At 39.3% G+C, this 17,103-nt stretch overlaps 1 protein-coding gene across 29 annotated transcripts in view; it reads right to left on the minus strand.

Moving 5' to 3' along the window:
• CTNNA3 (catenin alpha 3) overlaps positions 1-5,271 on the minus strand; it is a 495,101-nt gene extending 489,830 nt beyond the window's left edge. For 22 of the 29 annotated variants that reach the window (XR_014587169.1, XR_014587170.1, XR_014587171.1 and 19 more), the window contains exon 1: positions 3,789-5,271. Coding sequence is in view for 18 of the 29 variants with exons in the window: in XM_083845406.1 (XP_083701532.1) it covers positions 3,789-4,371 (583 nt within the window). In the remaining 11 variants the exon portion in view is untranslated. Of the gene's footprint in view, positions 1-518; positions 1,442-3,788 lie in introns of all 29 variants that reach the window. The other 7 variants (XM_083845405.1, XM_083845404.1, XM_083845422.1 and 4 more) reach the window with 5 other exon arrangements.
• Positions 5,272-17,103: the final 11,832 nt, after the last annotated feature.

A 17,103-nucleotide genomic window follows, 5' to 3' on the forward strand; every position in this document is an offset into this window, starting at 1 on the left:
ATAAGAGGAATCCAAATACATTTTACATAACTGAAAATAGTCTTGGTATACATATTACCCCTCGCTTAGAAACAAGTATCTTTTATATCTTAATAACAAATAATTGTATAAAATTACCTTGTATTTTCAACACTAGGTGATAAATGTACATTTACATAAACCTTCCTAACATTATAAGCAAAATTCCAAGTACAAGGAAGTAAATCTTCGATAAAATAATAGCATTCACAAAACATTTTATCTTTCCTTTAACAATATTCTGATATTGTTTTCCCATTTGGAAAATACACCTACCCATTGGACACCATTGGCTACTGGCTTGAAGTGGCAGGATCATCATTTTGAATATTCAGAACATGAAAAAAAAAAAAATCATGTTCAGAAGTTTTTTTCTAGGAAGCATGTTAAGAAAACTCATCCTTTTAACTCAGGCCTCAAAGTGATTATTTAATGACTAGTTTAACTCAAAGCCTCATGTTCTTTCACTAAATGGAAAATTCATTTCTCTTTAATCTTACCTTTCAAATCAAGACTCTAACACAAGATCCCAGAAACAGCTCAGTGAAGAACTCCTCTTGATGGTGCTTCACTTCAGAGGCACAGACAGTGAGACAGCAAATGACTGCCTGCCCTTCCTCGCCTCCAAAAAAAGCAGGAGGGGAAGAGTCAGAATGGGGAGGAGAGTATCCATTTGGGACCTCCTCCCAAGCTGTATGTTCCTGACATTACTGACAACTTGTTACTGAAAACAGTGCTCAAAAAAAGCCCAGGCTCATTATTAGTCTTGGAACACGGTCTGTCACTGAGCTTTTAGACATTCAATCAGATGCCATTCAAGCCAATGGTAAAGTCCCCTCAGAAATCAGTGAGTTTGAGGTTGAACATGGGAGGGCAAAATGGAAGAATGAAAGCAAAGGCCATTACTATAAAACTCAGGTCAAATACAGTTGCAATGTACGTAACAGGAACTTCCACACAAAACACGATTTACATGAATTTTCATTTACCTTTGTATCACAAAACACTCAGAATGTATTTCCAGATGAATAAACCCACATTTATAGTATTTTCCACCAAGGTAGCCATTTTAAACAGGCACAGTGAAGTTTTGCTAAATAAGAATTATAGCAGATTTGAGAAACTCAAACTGCATTATACAGAAATACACATGTCCCAAAAAAAGAAGGAAGTTAAAAAAGGGCAGAAGCTGTCCAACACTTCTCTTAATTCTGCAAGAAACCATCTATTCTACTGCTTAAGATTGTAATGGTTTTGTTCAGGTTTTCAAACAGTACAGGTTGTGTCAGGCTGAATTTTCTTTTTGGAAAATTTCAACCAAAACAGTATGGTTATTTTTAGTTGTTTTGGAGGTGAAAAGGGCACAGACATCCTGAAGGCTGAGGTAATCTGATACCAGGTGAAGAACACTGGAGGGACACAACTGCATGAAAAAAAGGAACAATGAGTACATACTGTGATTATTCACAGGTGAGGAAAACGCAAGACTGGGACAGACATTAAGAGACAGTACTGAGACAATTGGAGGGATGAAACAATATCTATCTATTGGGCCCTGTCATGCAACAGCCAACTGACTTCAGTAGCACCTTCTGCACTTAAAGCTGCACAGAACATTTAAAAGTCAGGTAAAAGGTGATATTGTATACAGAACACCTCATGGAAGACTTCTTCCCCCTAGCAACAGCTTCAAACAATATTCATAGAAACAAAGGAAACTTTTCTAGAAGAAAAAGTCTTTTTCCAGATTCTTTATTATGGGGAAATGTACGTAGTACTGTTATATTAAACTTACTATTTCATTCGTAATTCTTTTCCTTCAGAATTTTAAGAATCAACCTGGGAAGATAATTCTTTCTTTGCTCAGCTCCAACTCATGACTTTCAAAAGCATGAAGGACAACAGACAGAGAAGAGAGCAGCTACACTAATTAAGATTCAACTTCCTGAGCACTGTGCCAAAACTGTGATGCAAACCAAGCTTAAATATTACTAATTGCTGTTAATCAACACAGATTTTCTCAGCATTTCCAAATTCTTATTTACTTCATAAACATTATTGAAAGATAAGTTTTTTGAAACAAAAAAGCAAGTCACTTAATTGCAAGATTCAAAATAGGCAAGTGAAATTTATCTAGATATTCACTATACTTTGGATCTTTGTAACTGCATCCGTGCTCCGAAGTCAGTAACTATGTTGGTGAACAGAGATCCTCCGTATTTTAATAAATACATGAGTAAGAGTTGGGGGAAATACCAGTTTTATTTCGTGTTCTTTGTCCTGCCATTTGCATTACATCATGTGGAACAGAATTCAGTTGACTTTGTTAGTGTTTAAAATGGCACAAGATGCTTAAGATATTTATCTCACAAGCACCCAGTATGCCACGGGTCTCCCATAGACCTCAAACATGAATGCCAGGGCTGAATATGAAGATGCTGTAAGAAAACAAAAGCATCTAGCATGGCTGTACACACCCATTAATGGGTAATGGTGAAGATGGTGAATGGCCTAGAGGGGAAGACATATGAGGAGCGGCTGAGGTCACTTGGCCTGTTCAGCCTGGAAAAGAGGAGGCTGAGGGGAGACCTCATCGCGGTCTACAGCTTCCTCACGAGGAGGAGTGGAGGGGAAGACGCTGATCTATTCTCTTTAGTCACCAGTGATTGGACCCGCAAGAATGGCGTCAAGCTGAGGCAGGGGAGGCTTAGGCTAGACATCAGGAAGAGGTTCTTCACCGAGAGGGTTCTCGCACACTGTAACAGGCTCCCCAGGGAAGTAGTCACTACACCAAGCCTGCTGGAGTTTAAGAAGCGATTGGACTGTGCACGTAGTCACATGGTCTGAATTTTTGGGTAGACCTGTGTGGTGCCAGGAGTTGGACTCGATGATCTTTATGGGTCCCTTCCAACTCAGGATATTCTATGATTCTATGATTAATCATTCGCAAGTTGCCTTTACCTTAACAAATCCTCCCAGAAAGTTACTGCTATAAGGATTTTTCACTAGATCTTGCATTTCATTAGTTAAGAACAAAACTCTTCAGTAGCAGGCACATGTTATTACAAGTAAGCATCACAAATTTTGAAGCATATATCTAAAAATATTTTAACAGCATGAATTACTGTAAACCACTATATATGATACTATACTTTTTCACCTTGGCTGTCTTCCAGATTTCCAAAACAGCCTTCTTGTAAAAGAGACTTGTCTGAGCCTCTTTAATGTACAGTATCTATTAATGATTCTTAATTTATTTCATAACTTTTACACCCTACTGAATTTAATGCTCTGAATTGTACACCTAGATTATCTTTCAGTAATTTCTCTGGTTTTAATCTTTTGTTCTGCAAAGTTTTACTTGTCAATGCAATCTGATGGCATCCAAACAGAAAAAAAGATCATCGCCACTTCAGTATCAGTCATTTCACTGTGAAAATTCCACTAAATGTATCATGAAATAAAATTTGGGGTTTGCTTAATATCCTTTTTCTGTATTTAATTTACTGTAAACATGGTTTATGTTTAGATATGTGGCTCCCTCAGAGCTACATTTCTTCTTCAATAAGGGATAAAATTCACATATATCATCTTTCCACCTGAGAGCCTTCCCAGATTATATATGAAAGGCTCTGTCTGAACCAAAGCCCATTAAAGACACCCTCACCTATGCCCTAATGTGCCCAGCTCCCTGTTCCCCCCTCACTCCCCCCTCACTCCCAGCCCTCATCCTCCTCCACAGAGGGATGCAGGTGCTCATGCCCCATTACCTGAGGTAGGCAGAACCATCCCGCCCCCACCCCCAGTCCGAGGGCAGGCCTGCAGTACGGGGAGAAAGGGAGGAAACTCCCTGCCACCCTCCTCCTCCTCACTCAGCTCACCGGAGCAGAACGACGACAAAGCTCGCTGCAACCACAGAGACAAGGACGGGAACAGCGCAAGGACGAAGCGCTGCCGTCCTGTGAGGGAACAGCTCTGCACACGGCCCCACCCCAACACCTCCCCACATCTGCCTCCACAGCCAACAGCTCTGCACACGGCCCCACCCCAACACCTCCCCACACCTGCCCCCACAGCCAACAGCTCTGCACACGGCCCCACCCCAACACCTCCCCGCACCTGCCCCCACAGCCAACAGCTCTGCACACGGCCCCCCGCCCGACGGCTGTGCAGGCGCCCGGCACGTGGTGCTCTGAGGAACCTGCTCCCTGCTGTCGCGGTTTGCCCGCGGACAGGTACTTCTCTGAGGGAATGTCCCTCATGTAACTCGCCCACCACTGGCCAAACTGCTGTTTCATTAAAAAAGGCTTCTAATTTAAAACCCTGAGATAAATAGCTTTTGTGTTGCAGCATGTTTGCAAAGGGTGCCCACCAAGAAAGCTATTACCTGAGGGAGCTTGTGGGAAGACCTGGGGCTGCAGCAATGCTTCCAGTCCCAGGGAGGGCAAAATTAAACTTCCATGAACAGATGCCACTATTGGCAACTCTGTCAGATTCACTTCCAAATGGTAGCTGTTGAGAATTGAACGTGCAAATGTGCGTGAAGCCTATTTGTGTTGTTTGTTGTTTGTTTTTTACAGTCAAATGTTATGTCACTGTTTGTGTAACACTCCTGACATAGAGGATTTTGTCAGGCAGTAGGTTTTCCTCTATGTTTTACAAATTGTCATAATTTTTCTCTTTGGTTCACAAAGCAAGGTTCTGCTTTTATATATTCTGATATAGGATATTCTGGATAGGATTTCACAGCTTCGATAAAAGCTAGACCTTACCAGACCCAGCACTTCCGGCAAAGCACACTGGACCTTTAAATTAATCTCAAATCACAGAACAAAGTATACATGTCTGCATTGGGTGGACATAATTTGCAGTGCATCCCAGTCTGGGTCCCCAATCACCAGGTTGAGCATCCTGGCTGATTCAGGGTTTCACACTTTGCATGGACCTGGATTTTTTTCCCACAGAAGCAAAATCAAAAAGGTTTAACTTGTGAATGGCTGAGTCTAGCCCCTGCATGGCATCAGGGCATAGACAGAATAATGTGACCAGACCCAGGACCTTAGAGTTATCCCTGGGTCCACCGGTGTATATATATAATCACGTTTGCTTAAATATTTGGACAATGCTAAGCCAAGGGACAAACAAACAAACAAAAAGCTGATTTTTAAAATAACATTCTTTAAGAAAATTTCACACTGCTGTCACTTAAATCACTTAAAGAATAACTCAAGTCTTTTTTTCCTTTACAGCACATAAGCCTTTACAGACAGCACATTTCAATATTCTGACAGTCCATTTGCCTTCAACTATTATCTGTAAGTAAATTCAGTAATAGTCTTTTCTTTCTAGTTTCAGTTGCTTTACTAATTTATTTACTTTTAATGGCAATACTGAATGGAGTTAATATATTTCACATTTGTACATTATTTAATCAGACTTGTCAGAATTGTAATTGAATCCATAAGCTATAATTTAATACAATCAATAGATATTATTACTTTAAAACAGCCTGCTTACAAGGCATTACCCACTAGTACTGAGAAGCCATGTAGTATGAAATTAGCAGTACAGAAACTTACACAACAAAATTAATCATAACTATGAGCTGTAGAAATGAAACTGCAGTGCCTGCAGTTCCTGAAGCCTTTTTTTTTTTTCATGTCTTCTTGGGATCCTCACAAAGAGAAGACACAAAGTTCTAGACTTTCATTGCTTGAGATTTAATTCTTCAAACTATCTTCTGGAATTTTCACCAGGAATATTTTTCTTGAGTAGGAAATGTAGGTTCTAAAGGTGAAAATAACCAAAGAACAAAAAGAGATTAAAATACTAATAGAGATCACTAGGTGCTCAGACAATTCAGCAAAAGCACCTTAGTGCTGTGTTCCTCCACTTGCAGTGCACCACAGACAGAAATCATCAACAATGGAGACTTTTGAAAAATGAAACTTCTAACCATAAGTTCTAATTTTGTATTCCATAGATACCAGCACAAGCAAAATGCTGACAGTACATGTGTAGTTAGCAGATCTTTTAATATTGTTTAGTGATGTATATGTAGAAGCTTAGTTTGAAACAAAGGAATTGAGCAGAAAGACCCCTGGTAAACTGACTTTGAAGAATAATCAGAGTTGCATCCATTCCATCTGTTACAGATATTTAGCTTTCCTACATTCAACATCCTCTTCTTTAATGACTCAAAACATACAAAGTATTTGATTTTACGCGTATGAAAAATTACAGTGGTTTACTGCTATTATCTATAACTGAGGTTTAATAGGAATTAAAATTAGATTATTCATTTAGAAAGAATAACTGAAACCTGTTAATGGTACAAATGGATATCATGTTTAAGTACAAATTTGTATTTCAGGTTTAAGCCAAGCACAGATCAACAGAAATATTTTGTCTTGCGGGGATTGTTGCATAATTGCTCACTATTATTGCATTTAAGCTCTTTTCTAAAGTAACTGGTAATATGGAGGTTTCACCAAAAATCAGTATATTGCTTTAGATGCACTTACTGGTTTTACCCAATATCATAATGCCTCTGTTTGTGTACTGACAATGAGGAAAACAGCTGGTAAAACTCAGTAAAATCATAGCTTTTAATTAACTATTAAACAGGCTCTATATATACTATAGAAAAAAATCTATCAATCTGGAAAAACATGGTGAAATTACAAATACAAATATTTTATTCTAACATTTGAATCATACAAAAGACAATAAGTTTGAATTAAATCAGAGTTTCCATACTTCCATAAGAATCTGTGCTCAGAATAGGGACGAAAGCCAAGCAATGCAGAATTGGAGCCATAAGCATACTTTATTTTCACATAGGTGGTAAATATGTTACTCTATCTGTATTTACAGCATGGCAGATGCATTTTGAAAGCCAGATCTAATTAATAGTCACACCATGAGAGCTTTTGGGGCCCATAAAGTAACGTTTTCGTATGATATTTAGCATACTCGGTTTATGAAAACATAACCATTTACATGCAACATGAGAGGTATTTCCATATGCACTTACATCGTTTCCATTTCCACAAACATGTCTTAAACCTGTATATAAAACAGTAGCAAGAAGAGGCATAGAACATGCTTTTTGTGTAAAACTGTATAAATCTGATAGAAATGCAAAAATACGTTAAGGAAAAAGGCCCTGATCTAGTAGTGTACTTTACACATGACTATACTGTTTACTTAAAGGTAAGAATGCAGCTAAAAAATTGACTGCATAGACATCTACAACAATGTTCAGTGATACCGTTTGATAATCCTGTAACAATGAACTCGAAACTTCATTAAAAACATAAGTACAACTATTAGCACCTTTCTAAAAAGCTTACTGAACATATGAGAAGAAAGCTAAAGGAAAAAGCAGACTATATATAGTTTATTAATGTTTTAAAGAGTTACATGAACGCTTTTGACCCTTTTTTCTGTAATAAATGTAACAATGAGCTTTTGCTTAATAAATAAATAAGCTTGTGATACCAATTAATTCCATAGAAGCTGCCAGCAGCTGTTGCAACCAGTTTTGTCACTGACAAATTTTAAATGATGAAAAGTTCGGTATGTCATAAACAGGTCCCTGAGTAGTCTTGGTCCTCCACTTCGCATCTTCTAGTTGCAGTTCAGTCCCAGAAAAAAAAAAAAAAGAAAAAAAAAGTATTCACAAAATTCTACAGCTATCCATGGCAGAAAAAGAAAACAGTAAAATAACATTAAAAAGAAGTTTTTATTTAGTGTTGTCTATGAGACAGACATATCAGTACTCACTATTAATATCTGATGTAAACCAGAGGAGGAGAAGCCAGAGCAGAACTCTGACTTTGAGTAACAAAGGTAGTAAAAATGTCTAGAAACATTACTGTCTCTCCAATCAATAATTAATGTCTTAATCTCAGTAAAGGGAAGGGTTTTTAATCTTCTCTTTATCCAGATAAAGATCTACAATATCCATTAAATAACTTTTTGATTTAAGACAGCGGGATTCCATTCAACATTTCGTGTGTCACTGCGTGATTACTAGATCAGATTGTGTCATGTCTTAAGCACGTCAGCTGATTAACAATGCTCTTGCATTATATTACACTAGAAACAGCATTTCAGATATTCTTAGCAATAGATCCTGGGGTTATAAATGTGGCATAAAGCAAGTAAGGCAAAGCAAGTAAATTGCTTCACAAACTGGCAATCTTCTAATGTGAAATTTTAGTGTATCTGTGTCAGAATGTTTTCAACCAAACGTAAGAAAAGTGGACGAACGTTGATCTTGCCCTGGGAAAGAGAGGGAAGCCACAAAACAAGGAAACACAGTGCTAAATCAGAGAAACCTTAAACATCCCCAAAATGAAGCCACTGTTGATTCTGTACCTGAAACAAATCCATTCTTAGTTATGCAGAATGGGAAGTTGTAGCCATACAGGCTTTTCTGAAGTAATTTGTTTTTAAATTTTCCTGGTTGTATAGTTTAGGCATTCAGCTTTGTTACTTGATCTACAAAGCTGATAGATGGAATGGGTTTACAGAAGATGAAATAAGTATGTGGCATTATTTTTGTTATTCATTATTTTCAGGAATAAAACATGAAACAAGATTTAGTCTAGTGGTGCTAGCACTATCGGTTGTAATATGCTATTTGCATTGGATTCATTAATTCACTTGCATTCTTCAAAGGAGATGTAAAATTTACTTTTGAATATTTTAACTTACACGTAAGCACTAAGTTGCTGTTCCACTCACACTGCTGCGAATGTTTCTTAGCAGGCAGAATCTAATTTATTTTTTCTGCTGCAAACATCAGAGGCAGAACATTAATAGCTTTTAATAAAAGAATTGCATTTGGAAAGTCTGGCTCACTAATAGGAATAAATGTTGAAACTATTCCATTTGTAAAGCAGATAGATTGATTAAGTAAAAGGGCACAGAGCAAATGAATGAGAAGGCATGGAATAGGTATTACCAAATGAACATTGCATTTGAGGTCAAAAAAGAAAGAAAAGTTAAACATTTTTACAAAGTTAAAGTGCTTAGGGCTCAGTCCTATGTTTGTAAAGACAACAGTAATACAGAAATTATGTAATACTAAAGAATACCTTTGGATACTGATTATCAATTACATATTTTTCCTACTTTTTTTTTAATGAACTGTCCATATTCTTGTGAAAAAAATTGCAGTATTTATGCTCTTTACTTATTGAAGTTAAAGACATGAAAAAATATGGGCAAACCTATCTTGTTACACTTATTTTATGTAAGTCCTTAAACATCTTTTTCTCTCTCCATTATCTATTCCAATGTCCAGTTCTTGCTAGTTTTAACTGACTGAAGAAATAAGAATTTTAAGATTCCTTTGTGAGAAAAACTTACTTTCCAAAATACACTTATCCACTGGGAAATTTTACATGTTATCCTATGTTCATATCGTATATCCTATGTACTTGTTAAATCTTCAGTAAAAGCCCATGAGATATACTAAAGTTTTTTTAGTGTTTATTTCACATTTAGTGCTAACCTGAAGAATAAAATCCAAGTAGTAATGGTTTTAGTTTAGCTTGCGTTCCCAAAACAAGTATTTTAAAATCGCATTTCCAGTTCATGAAAACATTCTTAATAACACAATCCTTCCTGAAGGCTGTAATATTTTTCCTATTTAAAAACAGATGCCATAGGTTCAAAAAATCTAAAATTATAGAACAGTATATTTATAAAGCACTGTTAACTTCATGAGTTCTGATAGTGAGCTGAATAAGTGGCAGTATCATTGTATGCAAATTAACTATCTGTATGCGTAAAATTACTGTTACTTTTCATCGATAACATATAAAATGCTTTCATTAAGCCTTTAGTCTCAAACCTAGGCATTTTCAGGGCCCCTCAGTTGATACTGGAGTGTATTTCTCAGGAATTGCTCATACCATTCTAAAATAGATGAACTTAATCACCCGCCAAGGGCAAGGATCTCCGTCTCTCTAATGTCTAGAAAGTGACCCAAGGAGCCGGCTATGGCATCCAGAAGTCAAGTGCCTACTTGAATGCTAGGGAAGCTTAATCCCACTCAGTTTTCTTTTGACCTCTCTCTTCTTATATTGCATAAGCCTCTTGAAGATAGATATTTTGGACTTCAAGATCTTTAAAATAAGATCGTGTACAATAGGTAACGTGCTTTATTAATTAAGCACCCACATCTGGGGAAACTCACCAGCATTTGGTAAGCTACCTGTTTATTAGTTTACGAATTTGTTTCAGGATTTTACTTCAGGGTTATACCTGGAGGTTTTAATTATTTTTTTAGATATTAAGTTTTACTATCTCAAAGTATCTAGGTCTTAACATGTAATGGTATTTTTAATTGAGGCTTTGTTTAGAATAGTTTATTGATTTGTTTTGTAGCAAGATCTCCTTCTCTCTTGGTGATAATTGTGGCTTTGTATCAAAGTGCTAGAATTCAAGTAGCACCCTGAAAATACTGTTCTTCCCTGATACATTTTTGACCATTGTTCATCTACACAGATTATATAGAGGTGCTTAAGCCTGCTCCTTCTGCCTGTAGTACCTGCAGCACATCTTATCTGCTGTGCTACTTGCAGCTTGCAGAAAGAACACTGGAGGTCACTCTAGCTCAAGCGACAACTGGAGAGAGGATGATTTTCAAGATTAAATTGTATATAGTTGGTTAAATACAACACTGTGTGTGGCATTTACACCAGTCAGCCAACTCTTGTGATTATGTTTTACTGAGATTACACTTTTAACTCAAGTCCTGGATTCATGTGAATCCAAACCACTTACAACAGGCATTTAAAGAAAAAATAAATTTCTTATTTTGTCCTGCTAGGAAGTAGAGGCTCCTAAATTCAAAATATAAAAGTTATACATTACAAATTGTCAGCCACAAAGGACACTGAATATATTTCCAAGTTTCAGTGTCTTAGAATACCACATGTATGTTTGAGATGTCTGAGTCACCATTCCTTGTAGCCTACCAAAAGCCTCTGGGACTGGAATGGTTAGACTATGGTGTTTTCACCTTTCAAGGAAGGCTTGCATAAGCGAGTGAGTCACTTACATAAGCAACTTGAGTCATAAGTCACTCGACTGAGGCTGCAATCAACTGCTCCTCAAGCTCTAGGTCCAAACCCTCAAACGTGAGTGGTCTTGGAAACACACTGGCTTATGTCTATGTAGCTGTCAGCTGTGCAGGGGTTTCCAGGTGGACCGTTTGTGAGCAGTCTTTATGTCACCACACAAAATTTAACTATACAGTTCTCCCAAGAATACGGTCTTGCCATTTATAAGTTTAGACTGGTAATCGTGTTTTTGGTATCAAATAAATTTGGTTTAAGGAAGCAGCTTGGATTTGCTGCTAGTAGGTAGTGGGGGCATTTACATCAAATCCTAAGTCTGAGTTTGGCTCTGCAGACATACTAAGTTAATCTCTATAGCCAGCCCACTCTTTCTTATAAGACATATAATTGTCTTTCCAACATAATTTTCAGTAAATTTAAAACATATGTCTTGACAAGGAGATCAAATAGAAACTCCAAAATACGGTTGCATAATTTAATATCAATGCCAGTTAACCTAATTGCTGAGATGCAAGAATTGTGCTGTTATAGTTTGGGGCAGTTATTAGAACAGAGGTAAAACAATGTGAGAGTTGTGGCGATGTGATTATTTGCATATTGCAGACATTAATGATACCATTCACATTAATTTTGCTTCTGTCAAACCCACATAAAATATTAATAAACATACTGAATTTTGATTCTCTTGAACATTTTCCTTACGCAGCTCAAAAATCTCTCTGTGGATAGGTAATAACTTCCATATTTGTTTATGCTTACAAAAGAGTAATTCTAGAACATAGTAACTATCACGAATTCTTAACTGAAGACATTAATTCTAACACTTCAGTCAAGAAAAGGGTTAAGAAAAACCCTTCTTCAATAAAATACAGGAAAAAAACTAGAGTTCTCGAAAGCTAGTGTAATTTTTTACGAAGTAGTTCTTCAGTAGAATTAAATGCAAGAATTGTTTCTGCAGTCTAAAACCAATACAATTTTAATTTAGACTCTGAGAATGTTGACTCCCATCAGTACAATGGATTTTTTTCATTTTCCTTCAATGGGAATAACAAAACAAACCATCTGGAAAAGCAGGGTAGGACGATTTTATATTTCATTTAGGTAAGAGAATTTGTCCTCTTGTAGTCCTTAAACACTGGGTAAAATTAAAAATACAGAGCATTTTAAAGTCTTGTATTATGATTTCTGGGTAAAATAAAGTAATACTTCTGTACAACTAACATACAAGACTCAGGTGGCCACCTGCTCCCATCAGCTATCTATTGCACAGATCTCTTAAGTCATTCAACAACCTTAAGTTGCTGAGGCTTTCATTCATGACCAGAATAGAACTAATTAATTTATGTCCCAGTCGTTGCCCTTTACTCATTCTAGAAATGTCCTGTTCAGAAGATCAAGATCTTGTGTAATCCCCCAGGGTTTGTAAATATCCGTCAGTTCAGTCAAAGCTTCAAATGGCCTGCTGGATGACTGCATATCTCAGCGCTAAACATCACGCATGTGCTGAGTCTAAATCAAGTAGCTAATTTCCAGAAATTAAAGGGGGTGGCTACAAGAAAGCTGGGGAGAAACTGTTTATCAGGGAGTATTGTGATAGGACAAGGGGTAACAATTTTAATCTAAAAGAGGGGAGATCTAGATTAGACATAAGGAAGAATTTCTTCACTCAGAGGGTGGTGAGGCACTGGCACAGGCTGCCCTGAGAAGCTGTGGATGCACCACCCCTGGGGGTGTTCAAGGCTAGGCTGGATGGGGCTTTGGGCAGCCTGGGCTGGTGGGAGGGGGCCCTGCTCATGGCAGTAATCTATTTTCTGTAAAAAAAGTAAAACTGCAGCAGATCCATGAATGAAGAAGTAAACAGCTTTGTTCCTTGTCCTCAAATTAATAAAAACAAGGAAATAAAATTTGTACTAAAAGCCCCAACAAGACTTTTCTGGCATTTTCACCTTACAAATACTTGTTTCTCCACCAACATGATCCCTGACTGTCCACTTCTGTTTATTTTCTTTACTAAATTCCCCTTGGCTATACGAAGCCATACTGAAGGCACCACTTTGCCTCACCCTGCTCTTCATCCGTTTGGTATTTGCTGAGCAATTGTTTACATAAGAATTTGGCATAATCATGTTTTGCACCTTCATGTCTATGTAACCAGGTACAAGTTATGGGCTTATGAAGACAGTATCTTATCAGGCGTAATGCAGGCTGTGGGGGCCTTACTCTAACATACAAAACTACACGGATGTCAGGAAAACATCACGTTAAACAACTAGCAATTTAAACAAAGAATATTATGATGCTGAACTGATGAGTTGGATAGGGGGATACAAAGCAGGATAATAGAACCATTTTATATGATTGTGCATTTAAAATATTCCTCATCATCTAGAGCATTAAACAGCACAAGCAGAAATTCAGAATGAAGCTTAGGATCTTATTTTTAACTAGATCCACAACAACACAAAGAGACATGGGAGAGAATGAAGAAATACGCAGATAGTACCAGTGGCATTGAACCTTCTACAGTTACATGCAGGAAAACAAACAACCCCTAACACGTAGTACTGCATTTCTGTACCAGACCAGCCTTCCACCGCCTGCTCTCGGGGGCGGTCAGAGGTCTGTTAGCACTACAGGCCTGCACCCAGCTGCAGAACCACCCGTTTCTGCCGAAGCCCCATGACCACCTGTTCCAGTTCCCCGTGGGAGCCAATGCCCACCTCTCCGCTGGCTGTCACGGTGGGACTGAGCAGCACCCCGGTACCTGACAGCGGCCCAAACCGAACCGAACTCATTGCTAACACCGGGTGCGTAAGACGAGCACTACAGATTTTTAGCCATATTAACTTAAAACGATAAAGAGAATCGAGTAAGCGTTGCAGAAGTAAAACAAGACGAGTGCTTTATGTGACATTACAGCCCCACCTGTGCTTCCTAACGCCCCTCTCTCCTTTCCCCAGCTCAGGCTGAAGAGAAGCCCTAAAACTAGCTCGCCGAGCCTGCGTTCAGCTCTTCGTAAGCCTCCCTCAGCGCCCCGAGCCGCGCAGGGTACTAGGGCCGGCCAGAGACCGGGGCGCGCCCCGCGGCCCCGCTGGAGGCTCGGGGCACCGCGGGCGCCCCCTGCCCGCCGCGGCTTCGCCCCGTCAGCCCCGCCCGCCCCTTCCCGGTTGGCCCCGCCGGCCGCGGCGGAGGCGGGACGAAGAGCGGCGGCGGCTCCCATTGGCTGCCAGTAGCGCCGGGGGCGGGGAGGGCCGCGCAGGGAGGCCGCGTAAGGAGCTGTGCAGGGGCGTATCGCTACCAACAGCAGCGATGGCCGAGTGGTTAAGGCGTTGGACTTGAAATCCAATGGGGTCTCCCCGCGCAGGTTCGAACCCTGCTCGCTGCGGCCCGGAGGGGGGCTACATTTTGCAGTTTAGGCCGTGCGCTTTTGCTCCTTTTGTTTTCTTACGGGGCTGAACGCGAGTCTGCAGCAAGTAGAGGCGTTCTCTACTATTTATTCTGTTGCAGTTCAGTAGGTAGTACTTCCACACTGCTCTGATTTTGTCAAAACATCGAAAGCAGCAGCAGGGCCCAGGGCAAGTTTTCAGCATTTCATCTAAAGTACGTGTGAAAAACAACACTTGACAGAGGTGAGAGAAGGGTTCACTGGGGTGAGTGCTCTCCCGGCAGCTCACCACCCTGGTCCTCTATGGACAAAAGAAACACTGCCCAAGTACAAAGCTCAGGATTAGTCCTGTACGTTACACCCTGTGCTGATCTGCCCAGAGGAATATTCTCCTCTCCCATGTCCTACAGCTGATGCAAAATACATAAACTCTTGCTGGCAGCAGACTACACTATATTGACTGCACTTCCTCCACCACACTTTCCTTTTCATGAATGAAGCTGAGCTGATTACTCCTAGATCTCCATTAAGGATTTACAGCTCTCTGCTCACATGCTTCTGCAGTTTTCAAAGAGTGTGTAAGTTTCAAATATTAATTGAAGAAGAAATCCAAAACATAACTTCTTTTCCGTATGGAGGACTTGATTTTGTTTAATCCATCAACAATGTAAACACTCTTTTGTTCTTGTTTTATAACTTGAAGATCCCACCCACCCTGCTAATCTGGAACAGATGAGAAAAGCTCTGTTTTGTGAAATGCAGTTTTGGGTAGCATTCCAAATTAATAAAAAGTTTTAAAAGAGTCAAAATGCAAAACACAGCAGGCAGACTTTGCATTAAAGTCTTTTTTTTTTTTTAAAGTCTTATCTTTTTTACTAAAGCACTGAAATTGTTCCCAGGTTTTTACTGACCACTTTAAGTGTTTTGTTTCAAAAAGACACGTTTTGTCACTTTAATAGATCCAAAGACAGAGCACCACCCAATAAATAGTTATTAAGACGATCTCATCTTCAAGACGTTCTTCCACTGGAACCTTGCTAGTGATGGAAATGTCAAATGACCAACACCAAATGATAGGGTTATTTTGAATTCTGCATTGAAAAATAAGAAGTCTGCACATATATAGAATAGCAGCACAAATCTACTTGTCTAACAAAGTATTTACATTTGATGAAACTCTCCTACTTGAAAGTGATTTTCCCTAAAGTTGTGGTTGAAACAAAAAAGCAGCAGCAAACACCCAAGTTATTTCCCACCCTCCCCCTACAGCAAGATTTATAAAAATGTTCCCATCAAGGCACTGTGGGGGGAAACCATATGGTTTTAATTGCAGTTATTTTTTGTAAGGGGTTGGTTTTTTTGCCTTTTTGTGTTGTTGTTGTTTGTTTGTAATTACACAAGAAAGTAAGGACTGCCAAACAGTCTGCTAAAGTTATATGCACATCAGCAGCACTACAATCCTAGTCCACTAGTCTCTCTCCTAGACTCCTGTCACTTTTGATTTCCATTTTGTAGCAGAGAGCTAAAAGTGCTACTGTTCAGGTTTGCTTCCCTTTTTAAACCTCAGCTATAAGAATGAGAAAAAGCAGGGCAGTAATGAATCTGTTTCTAGAGTCCAGGCCCCAAATGGTACATGTGGGCTCAGCATGATACTGCTCCACATACCTGTGCAATTTTCTGCCCCAGATCTGGCTCATGGTACATCTAGCAGAGGGATGCTTAAGATATCCAGGCTCCTTTTTATCATCGTCTATCCATACTAAAACAACGAGCTTTGTCCTTTGGCAGTGGCAGGTCAAGGATGGACATGGGAGTCCTGGGGAGGACTCAGGTCCTTTGGAAGTGAGGACTACCAGGAGCAGAAAAATACCAAAGGAACCAAGGTGCAAGCAACTGGAACAGTCTGTTATGCCTCCGAATCTTTCTGCTAATGCTCCTGCCCCACTTCCCACAGGTATCGTGCACACAGTGTTGTTGGATCAGAAAGGGGAAGACCTGGCAATCCTATACCCAGCAGAAACCTGGGGGCACCATGGGAATTAACTGCTACTAAAGAACCAGCTCTAACAGTCCTGATGGGTAAATCTAGTCTCTGTAAGGACTGACACCCAAGTCAAACTCCATCTCCTTAAAAGAGCTGTAGTAAGTAAGTCACTTGTCTCAGGGTCATTTGATGTCTTCACAGAAGCAGTTTGAAAAAGAGGCAAGCAAACCTTTTTGTCCAAAACAGAACTACTTTGTACATCCAGACTGGAAATCTGGACATTGGCAGTGAATCTCATATTTTAGAAGTAGCCTTTCTCCTTTGCTGCCCCACAAAGAGAAAGGAGCAGGAACAAACCACAGTGAAGATGCTATACAGAGGGGAATATAAATTACCTTTCTGCAACATCCATTGCCTGTGACAGGTTCTGATACACACCAGAGACCTAAGACTTGTAAAGCTTCCCATTCTCTATATTGTGCAGCACTGTAATCATTCAGACGCAAGCCTTTCAAAGCTGGGACAAACAGAGCGCCTGAAGAGTCTCATCTTCATTAACATGGAAGGAAGAATAGACTAATATAATAAAGGTGGAAGACCAAACATGCACCACCTAC

The sequence above is a fragment of the Anser anser genome, assembly GCF_964211835.1.
Source record: "Anser anser genome assembly, chromosome: 7".
NCBI classification, from domain to species: Eukaryota; Metazoa; Chordata; class Aves; order Anseriformes; family Anatidae; genus Anser; species Anser anser.